This window comes from Larus michahellis, chromosome 2, assembly GCF_964199755.1.
Source record: "Larus michahellis chromosome 2, bLarMic1.1, whole genome shotgun sequence".
Classification (NCBI taxonomy): domain Eukaryota; kingdom Metazoa; phylum Chordata; class Aves; order Charadriiformes; family Laridae; genus Larus; species Larus michahellis.
Genome location: NC_133897.1, coordinates 119,755,252 through 119,769,061, shown reverse-complemented (window position 1 = coordinate 119,769,061; position 13,810 = coordinate 119,755,252). Strand labels below are relative to the sequence as shown.

The following is a 13,810-nucleotide window of genomic DNA, read 5'->3' as shown; positions in this document are numbered from 1 at the left end:
ATTAAATACAGTTGCCATGCTATGCAGTGCCTTTAAAGTGTTATTTGTTTCCCTAAATAAGGTTGGATTAGGAGAAGGCACTACACGTAGAACAGATGTTGCAGACTCTGGAGTACTGAAGCAAGTGACACACATAAACTAGGTACACGTATCAAGCCCTCAGAGCCTGCGAGTCAGTGAAATGCAGGCAGGTAGTCAGAGGTGCTTGTGTGTGCAGCTCTGTTTTCACTGGTTTACAGACTGGTTTAAGCCAAACATTATTAAAAACCCTACAGGTGCTAAGTTAGGTATTTAATAAAAATGTTTATCTGTAAACAGAAGTTATCCTTACAACGGATCATTTTCCAGAAATTGGAATTTCAAGACAGTGCAACAATGCTTCAGTGTTTTCTTTGGCAGTAGAGAGCAAGGTGAAATGTAAATTTAAATCACTTCAGAAGAGCACGGTACAAGGTTAGAGAATGCTTCATCTCCCTCTCTTGTTCCATGCAGAATATCAAGTCCCTGAGACAGACACGGGTTATTCTTGGACAGAGCAGCTGTTTCGTAAGGCCAAAACCTGATGATCCAGGAGCAACTCCATTGCGATTCGAACCCTAAATGGAGCGGGGAGAGAGAAAAACAACATTAGAATTCCATGTAAATACAAGGGGGTTTTTTTAACCACATTAGTTGGATTATACTGGCTACTTGCATGAGACTAGCTTGCTGATGTTTGGCTTTACATGTTGAAAACGAGCACTTCAGAATTCCTTGCAGATCAGATACTTTAAAAGACAACGCAAGCACTTGCCAGTTGATGGTTTATTTCAGTCAAAGCAACCAGAAAATTCTATCTTTCTTTAAACCTATATTATTATGGTAAGATAAGTAACTCTGATTTCACTGAAGTCATACTGCACAGACACTTCCACTGAGAAAGGACAAGCTAACTCAAAAATGATACTACGATGGTTCTTGTGCAGAGCCCCAGGTTGCGCAAGGTTCTTACTCCCACTTGCAAACACCCAAGCTCCAGACGTTCCCACCTCTTCTTGAAGAAAACCATCACTGCAAATTGGTTCTGGCCTTGAAACACGTCTGGGAGGAACTCCTGCCCTGGCCCTCACCTGTGAATTGTCCTTTAAGGGAGCAACAAACACACAGAGTCGAATCATCCACATGTTCGGAACACTATCCGAGCCTATTCATCGCAGTCGGCTGCCTCACTTGGTTATGAAAGCACAGTTGGTAGAAGATGATGATGTTTAGTAGTCATACATTCAGGCTACTGGAATGAGCAACCCCCACGCATTCCAAAATGCCCCAAGATTTATTATTAGGGGCGGAGAGGAGGAAGATTACCAGGAGCTGCACAATAGACTGGCTACTTATCTTGGAGCCAATCTATGCTACACAGCCAGTCTCTTATCACTACTGGAGGGTTCTCGGTAATGAATGCAATTTGTACAAATACGAGTGCTCAGTCTCTGTAACTTCAGCAAGGCAATGCCTGCCAGCATCAACACCAATTGGAGACGGTGTTGCTCGGATGCCGTGTTAACTATATCAATTCTTACCCTAACACTCTCTGCAAGACTTCAGCAAAATGACTTTGCCCACTTTGCTTAGAGAAATCTGGTTAAAAGCCCCATATGTTAGAAACAAATACCAGTGCTGGACTATCTATAGCAGTGAATGCTACTGTTGTTAGGGGGAAAGCATTGAAATTTATTAAAAAAATAAAGAGATTCACCAGAGAGCACACACTAACCACAGAAAACCCAGGGCATGTTGCAGAAATGGAAGCTGTATTTCTTACTAGCAGCATGCAGGGTATTCAGCACCATTTCATTTGCTTTACAGTCGATACTATTAAACACTATGAAATGCCATCACTTGAAATTTTCAGTTTGTTAAATGGCTTGGAACAAATGCGTGCGTGGGGAAGACTGCTGGCCACATCACACAGAGAGGGCACTGCTGTCCTGGTAAGACACAAAAGGGTCACAGTTCAAGTTTGTCATATGACAACCCTGAAGGATCCAGGGAAAAGATAGCGCTGCAATGCAGCTGCCAGCACGGGTTGAAAAGGAGGTCAATCCAACAGGATGCAGCAGAAGGCCTGAGGCAATGTTATAAATGAAACAAACCCCAAGGGTTTTCAGTAACCCAGCAGCAATGTCCTTTATAATTCAAAGAACTTTCTGGAGGTGAAAGTATTTTCTCTCTAAATAGTCATTAGACTAGAAGTCTTACCTTTAAAAAGAGACCAAACAAAGAGACCTCAATCCTGCCCGCTCCCTTACAAAAAGGAGGCAGACAGCACAAACCCCCGAGCCTGCTTTGGAAGCTGTTGGAGCCGCAAGATGCTACAATAGGGCAGAAGTGCCAAGCTGCCCATGTTTGAGACAGAGTTTTTTTTTATTCTTAAATTCTTACCCATCATGCCCAGTGCAGAGACGCAAAGTGATGTTATGCTGTAATATCACTCCCAAAGCCAAAGCTTTTCCCCGACTCGTGTTTGCAGCCAGTTCATACTTCTCAGTTTCACAGAGCATCACACCGGCTTATCAGAGCTACTGAGTACAGCATTTCAGGGGCCAGGAGCTCTTTCACTAGGTACTGAACATATCTCAACCAACAGCTGCTACCACATCCAAGTTAAAAGAAAAGGTCCTTCTCTCAAAGTGCTTGATGGTTTAAAATTAAAGAAGCCAACAGACAGCCTAGGTCATTGCAGTCCAGACTGGGACTGCGTTGGGGAACTTACTCTGAAATAAGTTTATACGGGGATGAGCACTAACTCCTTTTGGATACTGTCTCCTGGTCTTTCACAGGTTTGTTTTGGACTTTGGACCAAGCAGTGGAGGGTGATGTACTGCCTGTCTTTTTGTAATAAAAGATTTAGAGAACCAAAAGTGAAAACACTTGAAATTAAGATGCCATCTGCACATCAAAATGAACCATCACGGGTGCCTCTGTTAATGTCCGAGACCTTATTTAAGAAGTGCCCAAGACTTCAGCTCTCCAGCTGCCACAAGGGACACTTTAGGGGAGGTTCCTCTGCTGCTCAGCTCTCAGAGCCTCCTCTTGAGCAAGTTCCTCTTGGGCAGCAGGTCAATCTTGTCCGGCCCCAGGCAAACAGTCAGCAGTCCTCTCCTTTACAGCTCACATATCCCTTCCTGCACAGAAGCTCCCCCCACGCTGCGTCTGAGACCTTAATAACCCTGGTGAGAACAACACCAGCCTACTCCTTGCTCCCAAACGTCTCTATTACATTCCTCCCAGTTGGGCATCAACTGCTTGTGTCTTGCTATTTTGGGGGATTCTTCACTGCAAAAGTCTTCAGCCTACCCTAAGACAGCTTTGTGAGCCTCTTCTGAGGGAAAGTGAAAAATGCTGCTTTTCAAACAGGCCACAGACAACTACAAAGATAAGTGAATATAGAATGCATCCCTGTAGAACTAATTCTAGCAAAGGGTACTGCAACCAGCCTGCGCTCCCCTTCTGAAACATCTCATTATTAGTGCCTTTACTAGCAACTTCTTTTCTTCTTTTTTCATTTTCTCTTTTTTTTTTTAATTTATGTTATTTTAAATTGGTAATGAACACTCCTCCACAGGGAAAATGTCAGCCCTATCCTGAAGTTCCTGCCTTTCACTGGACACCCAGTACCACGTTTTCCTTCCAAAAGGAGAAACCATGTGGAGACATGCAGCCCAGGAGGGGTAACTACCAGCATAAATACTAGCAGTCAATCCAGGTATCAACAGCTGACAGACCCTGTTCATAAGCCAGGTAAGGTACTGCAGCAACATGGCTCTGCACCACTGGAAACCACCCTTCACAGTACCGAGACCACCAGCTGGCTTAAAACCAGCCCCAGGAGGTCACAACAGCTGCAGTCCTGCTTCTGGCCTATCCTCAGAGTCAAGTCAAATCAGCAACTTTGCCAAAGCCACACGCTGTCACCCTTTCTTGATCCTCAGAGCCTTTTACGTACACCTGACAGAGATCAGTTACTCTCGTTGATCTTGGCAGCAGAAGACATTATGGAGCTCCTGCTGTAGTCCCACGCCTGTCATGCAGCTAGTTTTGTTGACAGGTTGCTCCCGAAACCTGTTTTAAGATCTCTAGAGCTCTCTCCAGTGGCTGGACCGAGAACTAAATACCAACTCTCTGAAAAAGCGACAGTCGAGTTGATACAGAGGCACAGCTCACAACAAACTCTTCCTTTACCAGAGCTACCATCATCACCTTATTTTTAGTCTTCAAGGTATCTGGAGCATGTGATCTACAAGTCTGGATCGCAGGTTCTGACAAGGGTATCAAAGTTGCTCAGAGCTAGTCTACAAGCCCCGATACAAAGCTCAAAGGGGTCAGACGACACCTTCCTTCCCACCAAGTCCAGGTGAGGGTCAGTGAGCTGTTCCTGGCAGGGTACGCTCTCCCTTCTCAAATTCAATGGCTTCACACAAATCGCATTCAAAATTTTAAACTCTTAAGAGGGGGACACTTTAAGGGAGCAACCCATTCAGTCAAGTGTTAAAAAGTCAAGCCAAGAGTTCTCATTTTAATTTTTGGTGTGGCACAAATACACCCCAGTCTCAGAGCCAAGATCCCAAGAGAGCGAACTGTCATGGCAGTTCTGCTGCACATTATAAAAATACCACCAGCAGAAGGGAGCAAAGTCATGAGACAGTTTTCAATGACATCTCCAAACACTGAACAATTACAGCTGCGTGCAGCAGAGACCTTCTTGGAAAGTGGTAAAAGCATCTCATGAATCAGAGCAAAAGCACCTGGGCAGCCCAGCAAAAGCAATCCAGCAACCCCCAGCTCTGTCACCTGTGGTCACACTGGTATCTGTGATACCTAGTGTACCCTGTACATTAGTTTCCCAGCTGTAAGATACAGAACACATTCCTGTCTTACAGGAGGAAAAAAGGGTTAAAAAGCCATTAATGAACTGTGGAGTGCTCAAACACTCTCCTGGGTCTCTCCCAGGAGAGAGGAGGAAGGAAGAGACCCTGCTAGAATTGTGGAAGTTTTGCTTGTACAAATAAGTGCATAATTTAGTCCAGAGAAAACAAAGTAAAAAAAGTTGATATTACGTTGGTGACAATTCTAACAAGCCTCACTCAGTCTACTCGAAGTACTTCCACATTCACAATACTAAAAATACTACGTTACTCAATATTTATATAAATATGATATTTTTAAAAAATAAGGTTGGTGGTGTTGGGTAGTGGTTGTTTTTTTGGTTCGTTGGTTTTTTAAACATTGTAGACCATTAGGTTAGATCAAGCCAATGTCTGAAAGGCTCTATTTCCAGGCTGCTTCTTGTGCAGCTGAAAACAAACGTGTATATTTATGATGTTATCCGCAGTAGTCTACAAAAAAGCATCACGAAGCTGTTCTCTGTTATATAGATCTGGCACTATTCAACTACGCATTTTTCCTCAGATTTCATTGCAACATTCCTACAAGTCCTTTCAAATGTAGGCAACAACATGTTTTACATATTGAAACAAATTACTGCGAATGTAATGTCAGTTTATTCACTATTATGCCCAAGATTCATGTACGCATGTCACTTCGTATGGCTACATCAGATGCTTAATCTGTACCTGGAGGTAATGAATACTATACAAATATGTCATGTTAGTTAATAGACAATTATTAAGCTGAAATTTTCTGGCTCTTTGCCACATCATTTTAAGCAATGTATTGTCAACTAAATTATAAATCTCTTGACCCTTCACATGTCATCAACATTTGCGCATTACCAATATGTTCAGCCTAAAGCTACAATGCAATTAGTCATTTAAATTGCAGATATCTTTCACACATAGGAAGAATTAAGTTCATCTCTAACACAGAGAAGGCACGATATGGGCCAATGAACTGTATTTCTGAAGAGCGTGAATGGCAGTCGAGAATATTTTTGCCTATTTACATGGGAAAAAATTCACATCAAGTGTATGGCCTAGACTGACAGCAGCCAGGAAATTTAGCGCTGAAATTGAAACTCTCCAGCTGACAGGGCTGTGCTTAGGTCGTGCAGCAGATAAGTAAGATGCTGAAGCCACATTTTATAATTCTAGTAACACTTCTAGCTCCCCTCTTCCCCAAAGGTATGACCACGCTGTAAACTCTTCGACTGGCCTGACAGCCTGAATAAGAACCAGAGACTCAAATCAAGAGTGTGCATATGTTAAGCGTATGCAAAATAGAAGAAAGAAAAACCCTCCTGTATCACTTCAGACCTAAATCTCAAAATGGGTTGGAGGAAGGGGTGATAGAGACAGAGACACAAAGAGAAAGAGAGGGAAACCTCCCAAGTGCAGAAATAGATTTTGTAGCCTGACTCTGAACGCCTACTTACATGCAAGTAGTATAGGTCCATTTTAAAGTGATTGCTCTTAAATTCATTTTCTGCACCTTTTAAGAAAATATTTTAGCAGACTATCATGTACCAATGCCAAGCACCAGCCAGCAGCCTGTCTGTGCCCCATGGATATACAGGGAGCAGCAAACCTATCATCCATTCGCTACAGAGCCAACTTCAGCATTTAATTCACATTTAGACACAGTCACATCTTTAATACCAATACTGAAGTTGATGAATTATGCTAATGTGTCCTCTCACCAGAAGAGCTCATGGCCAGAAAGGCGGCAGTAACTTCTACAGCTACCACTTATAAGAGCATAAAGCCAGATACCCCTTAACTACCACACATTCCTCCCACAAACGCCAAAAAGAGTGATTTGATTGTCACACAGTGGAAAAACCAAAACATCTCTCTTCCCCAAACATTTGGAATAGTTGTCATTTTCTTTCATTCTGCAGAAAAGGACTTGATGCTTAAAAGCTTGGTTCTTCCCAGGTCAGCCTAAAGAGCATTTCCAAAGCTTAAACATGCACCACATACATACAGAATATGTCTGATCAACTTGCATACCGGCATCCTAAGCTGTAAAGCAAGAAGGATAAGTTTAAGTTCTGCTAACAATGATCAGATGTGGCAGAGACCTTGGCCCAAAAGAGAAGACAACACGCTTGCTTTTTCCACCCACAGTCAATACTAAAAATGGAACAATGACCAGTGTGGTAAACAAGACATTTCTCCTTGCCAAATGTCTTCCCAGAAGGACAATAAAAGCTTATTTGTGGATTGCTGTATCAGAAGATGTGCATCACCTCGGAAGTATCGCGTTATTTTATGCATGTTGGAGTTTGACAGAAAGTACTTGAATGCCTCTGCACTGACCCCAAGATACCAGCTGCATCATTTACTTCTGTAGCAGCTACTTGCAGTAGCCTAAGTTTCCGCAGCAGAGCTAGACTATGGGTGGCAAGGCAAGACTCGCATGTACTAACAGAGCAGCCAGTCTTGGTGGGGGACAGAACAGCCACAAGCAGTATCTGGAAGGAGGAAATTTCCTTTGCCATCAGCTCAGGCAAACAGAAAAAAAAGACAGAAGATTTAACCCCGAGTAAGTCAATGTGACCAACCCGGAAGAAGGCAAGTGAAGGACACACCACCAACAGCACTTTGGGGCAAGACAGACTGCAGCATTTTTTCAATTAGTTAACGTGTTATCATTGAGCCAGAAAATGGATCAGAAGAAAGCAGTCTTCCCCAAAAAATTACACAGAAGTGCAGGCATCCAAGTAAGTTTTCCTCTATAAAGCAGAGGAATGGTCCAACCACAGTCTTCAGAAGCTGACCGTAAGAGTAACTGCTAACTCCACTTTCAAAAACGTATCTAGACTTTTTCTCCTCCCTTCTGATGTGTGATACGGCACAAATATACTGCTCTCAGTTCAAGACCAAAGATGAGCTGAGACCCGGGACACCTTTGGATAGAAGGAAAGAAAGTTTACGGACTCATAACTGCAGCCTGTTTCCTCACAGAAAAAAAAAAAGCTTTAAATATCTGCAAGGGTTTTCAAACTTCTAAGACTCGAGTTACAGTGAGAATGAGAGAAAATTGTTTCCAAAATAGCTTTGTCATCAGAGAAGCAGTAAAACTTAATCCAAAATAATCCTTGACTATTTCTCAGCATTGAAAACATTATGGGGCATGTTACCAACCAATAAAAACTATGAAACAGAACACAGAATCGGGAAAGTAAGTCTGTGGCCTCAAGTTTATTTTTTTCTGATTTGTTTTAGAAGCGTTCTCAAGATGAGTTATTTTTCAATTCTTCCCACCCTTTAATTCATTACTGTTCACCACACGCCCCCCCAAAAAGGAAAAGAGGTGGGTAACAAATACACAAATCCGAAAACACATATGAATGAAATCCAAAGGACTCTCCCCCTCATTGTATCCAGAAGTGTCCGGAGGGACTAGAATGAGAGAGATGAAGATATTACCACCTCTGGAATACAAGTAGCACCAATTAACACATTTTCACAATAGAGGGGTTTTCTTACAAGGGCTTTCTCAAATTACTCTTTCTGAACAATACCATTCAAATGTTAAGTCCTAGTGAAGAGAACATGCAAAACTACCCAAACCAGTGTTTCCAACCAGAAGGGGGAAAAGAATTCCCATTATACTGATGCCTTTTTTTCTCCCCCCTCCCCCTTTTTTTTAAATTAGCTTACAGCATTAGCCTTATTTTTTCATTCCATGATCTTCATGGATTTGCACCTACTGCTATTTCAAGTTTAGTGATACATAAGCAATAATCATGGCAAGATATTGTTTACCCTTTTTATATTGCTTTTAGGTCCAATCAGTTGACAGATACTCCTCTGGGCAAGAACCTTTTTCTTTATTTGCTACCTGCCATGCTATAAAATGATGTGGCTGATGGTAAGCAGGCTTCCAGCTGTAAAGAACGTGCTCACGTCACCACATGTTCTAGTTTCCAGATTAAAATAATCCTTAATAGGTGCCCTTAAAAGACCAAGTAAAGAAAGCAGAATTTCAGAGAACAAGACAGGATTAACGTGCAGGAATCAGGCAAACAACTATCCCAGGGAAAAGACTTTCCAGAAGACGTGGCAAAACCAAGTGGCAGAGTATGGAGGAAGCAGATACCTAGGGCTGAAGAACCATCCCAATTAAATACATATACTCATTTGTGAAGAAAGGAAACATGGTATGCTACGAAAATGCTGTTCTTAGCCCTTCACACTTACTGTTACTGCAACAGAAGGTAGCAGATACATACCAACCCACTCAGCTGAGTTGCACTCTTCCAGTACCCATTACATTTTGGTACTGAATAAAGAAAGGCAAATATGTAACAAATTTGCTTACGGAGTTTCACTTTTTTAATACATACTGTAACTTATTATTTCTTCCCTGTCTCCCCAAATACCTTAGGGCTTCAGTTTACATCAATAATGGCTTGAAACAATTCCTTTCCTTTAATTATTGTGGCAGGTAAAGATAAAAAGAAGCTGAACGGAGTCAACTTTGCTCTTACAGGGACATAAGAGACACAAACATTGCACAAAGAACATTATCCAAGGAAAGTTGAAGTCTCAGTTAAAAAAACCGAACACAGTTAGCATCAGTGATTTCATTCAATACCGTCAAAGTATCATTCATATTCAGGGACAACTCATTCCACCATACCCATCTACCAAGATATTAGGCTTTAAAAAAGAAAAAATGGTCGCAGGAGTATTATGCACAGATTTACTCCTTGCCATTGCATAGTCAGGAAGTTCTGACATTTAAGATTACTTGAGAGCAAAGCTGTCTGTGTTTGCAATTTGAAATGAGAAAGTACATCCTGCCTGTTTAAATTATTCTCAGACAGGTTGCCCCAAAAGATGATTTTAAAGATGCCCGAATGTGTATCAGCCTAAGGCCATATTGTACTTGCTTTCAGTTTCAAAGACCTCCTTTCATCTCTGAAGAATGGAATGTTGTTTACTGCTCAGGATGTTTTGCCATGTTATCATGAATGTATTACAAATGTTCTGCTTCTTGAACTACAGAGTGTTTGTCAAAACCATTCTTTATTCTACATGAGAAGTCTTAAGCCTTTTATAAATCCTGCTCAGATATATTGGGACACTTAAACGTCTAAGTCTAAACATCCTTCTCAAGTATGCTACCTTGCATAATTTCACAAAAACAAAAAAAGTCCAGAATTGCTTTCTGGTAGCATGAAGCTTAAGTATTAGGCACTGGAATGCAAGATCGCATGCAAGAAACAAAAGCAGTTTCACTGGCAGAATTACTTTCACCTACTGCCCTTGCAATTCAGTCTAGTTGCAATTCTCAATCTATATGAGAAGCACCTTAAAATACAGCAGGTAAATTTGTTGCAATGATATGCCGTCAAGGCTTATCGTTAGTTTTAGGCATGTTACGTCCATGTTCTTTTAAACTGACAATTAAATAATGGATCACCACCTTTGAATAGCAACATCGTTATCTGTCTCACTTTGGCACAACCTCATGAAGTGCTTAATAAAGCAGACACACCGCAGACGATGAGAAATAACTGAAAAGTACCTAACAGGCAGACTTGTTAAATATTCAGAAACAAATCCGGCAATAATTACAGAAAACCACTACGAAGAACAGGAATAGTTACTCGATAGAAGCTTGGGGGGAAGATGAGAAAAGGATGAGGAAAACTGTTCTTGTGCTAAATTCATTTTTTCAAGTTTTTCCAGTGGTATTGTAAAAAAAAAAAAAAAAATAACTACACCTTCAGCCTCATGTGAAAGTGTATTAAAAAACTTCAAAGAACTGAAGAATAGCTGCTCAAAAGCTGGGAATGCTGCTTTCTGCAGCTTCTTTAGATACAGATTCCCTCACTTCGTTTGTGGTAAACAGGGAGCTTAAACGCTAATTGTGTCTCCATGTCAGGAGGCAAAAAAAAAAAAAAAAGAATCAAAAAAACTATCAGAGAAACAAGTCTACCTCACCTCCGTAGAGAGGTCTCTTGTCACATTCCAGGCTGAGAGAAAACCTACAGGACAGATGCCACCACTGTTTCAGTTACACTGCAAATAATTGAGCTTTATACAAGGTCCTTCCAGACTCCGGCATACAAAAACACCAGAGTATTTTCAGTCCTAGCATCTATTTAAGCTTCCTAGGCCATAAGCATGAAAAAGACTTAAGGTTTATCAGAAAGGACAACTTTACCACCACTTCTTCCACACAAGAGTTACTTTTTAGGTGACTGTTCACTGTTCTCGGGTCACAAGCCAACCAGCTGTTGAGCAACGTTGATGCGTCGTACGAAAGAAGGGCAAAACTGGCAACAACACTTGAATGACAGCCCACAACACATTTCTCCCATCTCCAGACAAGGTGAACCCTAACAGAAGTAGGCCGTCAGTCTCCTTGGAAAGAACTTCTGCAGCCCCATAAGCTTCCCAGGTCCCAGAAATAGTTAATCTCCAAGACAATTAAGAGATTTCTTCTGACCACGATTTGTTAAAAGGACTTTCAAGGCACTTTTAAAATGCAGCATGAGCCAGAAAAGGTGACCTGGCTCATTGCAGGAACCGAATGGTCTAGCTTTATTTATTTATTGCTTTTTCAGGAGGATCTAGCCAAGGCAAACTCACAGTATGTTTGAAAGAGAGTTACGCATTGTGCATGGAAAAAAGTCCACAGCCAAATGTCAAAGTAAAAGCCACTTCAAAACCCACCCAAACCAACTTCAGCTGAGGGGCCATGACAACCAGCTGCTGTGGAAGACCACCATGTTACCCTCCACTGCAGACACACATTTCTCCGAGTTATCATTTCATTCAAGTCCTTTACACACAATGCTCTTATCCACAGTTCTTCTTATACCACACAATTAAACATCCCCATCAAATTTACCAGAAACAATCCTTTCAAGCGTCAAACACACAGACTAGTTTTCTTACAGTATGTAACCAGCCATTTTGTGTAAGAGAATTTTCACTTCTTCCAACAGGGAAAGATAAAAATAATTCAGTACGAAAAATACAACAACATGCAAGTCATCTCCGTACCTCCAGCCCAGGTTCAATGCTTGATGAATCCAGTGGTCTTTTCTTCCTTGGTCCAATGGCTGCCAAAGCTGTGAGGTTGGCTTCCCTCTGTTGCATTTGCGCTAACTCCAACTGTTGCATCTAATTTAAAAAGAAAACATTTATATTAATTATGATATACAGTATGCTAAAGGTCTGGGTTCTCTTTATGGCAACTTCAGACAGCTCTGTGGTCCCTAGTTAAACAACGTATTCCACAGCATCTTTTCCTGTCTGTCTGGACACTTTTGACAGATTCCAATACTCATTTGTGCTTAGAGCCTTGAAAGGCTAACGGACCTATAAATAGCCCTGTGTAAGTAACACTTTTTATGGAGACCACATTGCAATATCAACTCAGCTTTAGCAGGAGCCTTGCTGCTGGTTCCTCAGCTCATAAGCTTTGGCATTTCTGATTAACAGAAAATATTGATCAGAACTGGTTTATGAAGCCAGGTAAGTATTTAAAAATTGAAGTTAGCAAGTTCTGCAAAGTGGGGATATTCTTAATTCAAAATCTCAATCACAAGCAAGACACTCAATTTCTTCATGCTGTATTTACCTGAACTCAGCACTTAACATTGCCACTCTGAAACATCTTATTATCCAGCTGAACAGGATGCTGCCAGTTCACTGATATTCTTTCTTTCCCAGTACATATTTTAATCTTCAGGCATATCTGAAGCAAGTTAAGAGATACACTGCGTATATTTATTTTCACTCTCCTCCAAAAACTGTTCAACACAAAGAAACCCTTAAGAAGAAAAACTACCTGTGTTAGGTAAACTTGGGAGATGGAGAAGCCCATAGTCAAGAGGATTTAAAAAAAAAAAAGTTTTTTTCTCTCTGTATTTTGAGGTACATACTACTTCATTCTATTCGGCAACTATAGACACCAGCTACTCTAGAGCTCAATCCAGTCAAGTCTAATAGATTTACTAGCTTTGATTGGCCACCTTGCTAATGCAACCACACTGCTTTGCTTTCAGATGCACCAGCTGCCCATCTTAGAGCACGGGTGGAGGGGAGCGCGCTTGCTCTCTGTGGAGAAGGAAGCTTTTCTATTTATTCGGGTTGAGTTTGTCCTTAAACACAAACTTCTAGGTTTGATGTCAGTCCTTAAATGATCTGACATGCAACTAGAACAGCTCTTAGCCCATGCTCTTCCCCACTGCCAGGACTTAAAAGATCTGTTTGGATGGGAATTCTCCACATTCATGCACGTCCATGTCTTCAAAGAAAGTACAGCCGTGTCATGGTAGCAAAGCAACCAACTCTGCTCCCTCCCTCAAATCATTAAACTCAACCCTACCTCAACCCCGCAAATCATTAAAAAAAAATTAATTGGAATTCCTCATTCAGTCAGTACAGGTATTTTGCTTATTAAGCTTGCAATATATTATGTTTTTGCTTGCGTTCAGCTCTCAAATATCCTACTTGGAAAAGAAAAATTCAGCTGGCTAAGAAATGAGCTTGTAGCACCTACACAGCGTTACTACGCCACTTGCTACTACTTCAGTAAGAATCCACAATAAAAAAAACCCAACCAAACAAGCACATACCGTATGGTTGGGTGGGGGGCTTTTTTTTTGTGTTGTTGAGAGTTTTGGGTTTTTTTGGGGATTGGCTTTTAGGGTTTGTTTTTTGGGTGTTTTGTTTGGTTTTTTTGCAAGTCTGTAATTTTACTTCAGAACGGTAGACTCATTCTTACTTTAGTGATGCTGGCAGCTTCACATCAAGTATTGCAGCCAGCTAAGCTATTTAAAGAAAAACGGTATGACAGTTGCACAATTCCCTAAAAGGAACATTGCCTGTAAGACTCCAAAACT

The 13,810-nt window shown here is 41.3% G+C and overlaps 1 protein-coding gene across 2 annotated transcripts in view; it reads right to left on the bottom strand.

Annotated features, from left to right (window-relative positions):
* Positions 1-276: 276 nt before the first annotated feature.
* TAF4B (TATA-box binding protein associated factor 4b) overlaps positions 277-13,810 on the bottom strand; it is a 75,499-nt gene continuing 61,965 nt past the window's right edge. For both annotated transcript variants that reach the window (XM_074576878.1, XM_074576877.1), the window contains exons 14-15: positions 11,964-12,083; positions 277-596 (exon numbers count right to left, since the gene is read on the bottom strand). In XM_074576878.1, coding sequence (XP_074432979.1) covers positions 429-596; positions 11,964-12,083 — 288 coding nt within the window. In that variant the 3' untranslated portion in view covers positions 277-428. The remainder of the gene's footprint in view (positions 597-11,963; positions 12,084-13,810) is intronic.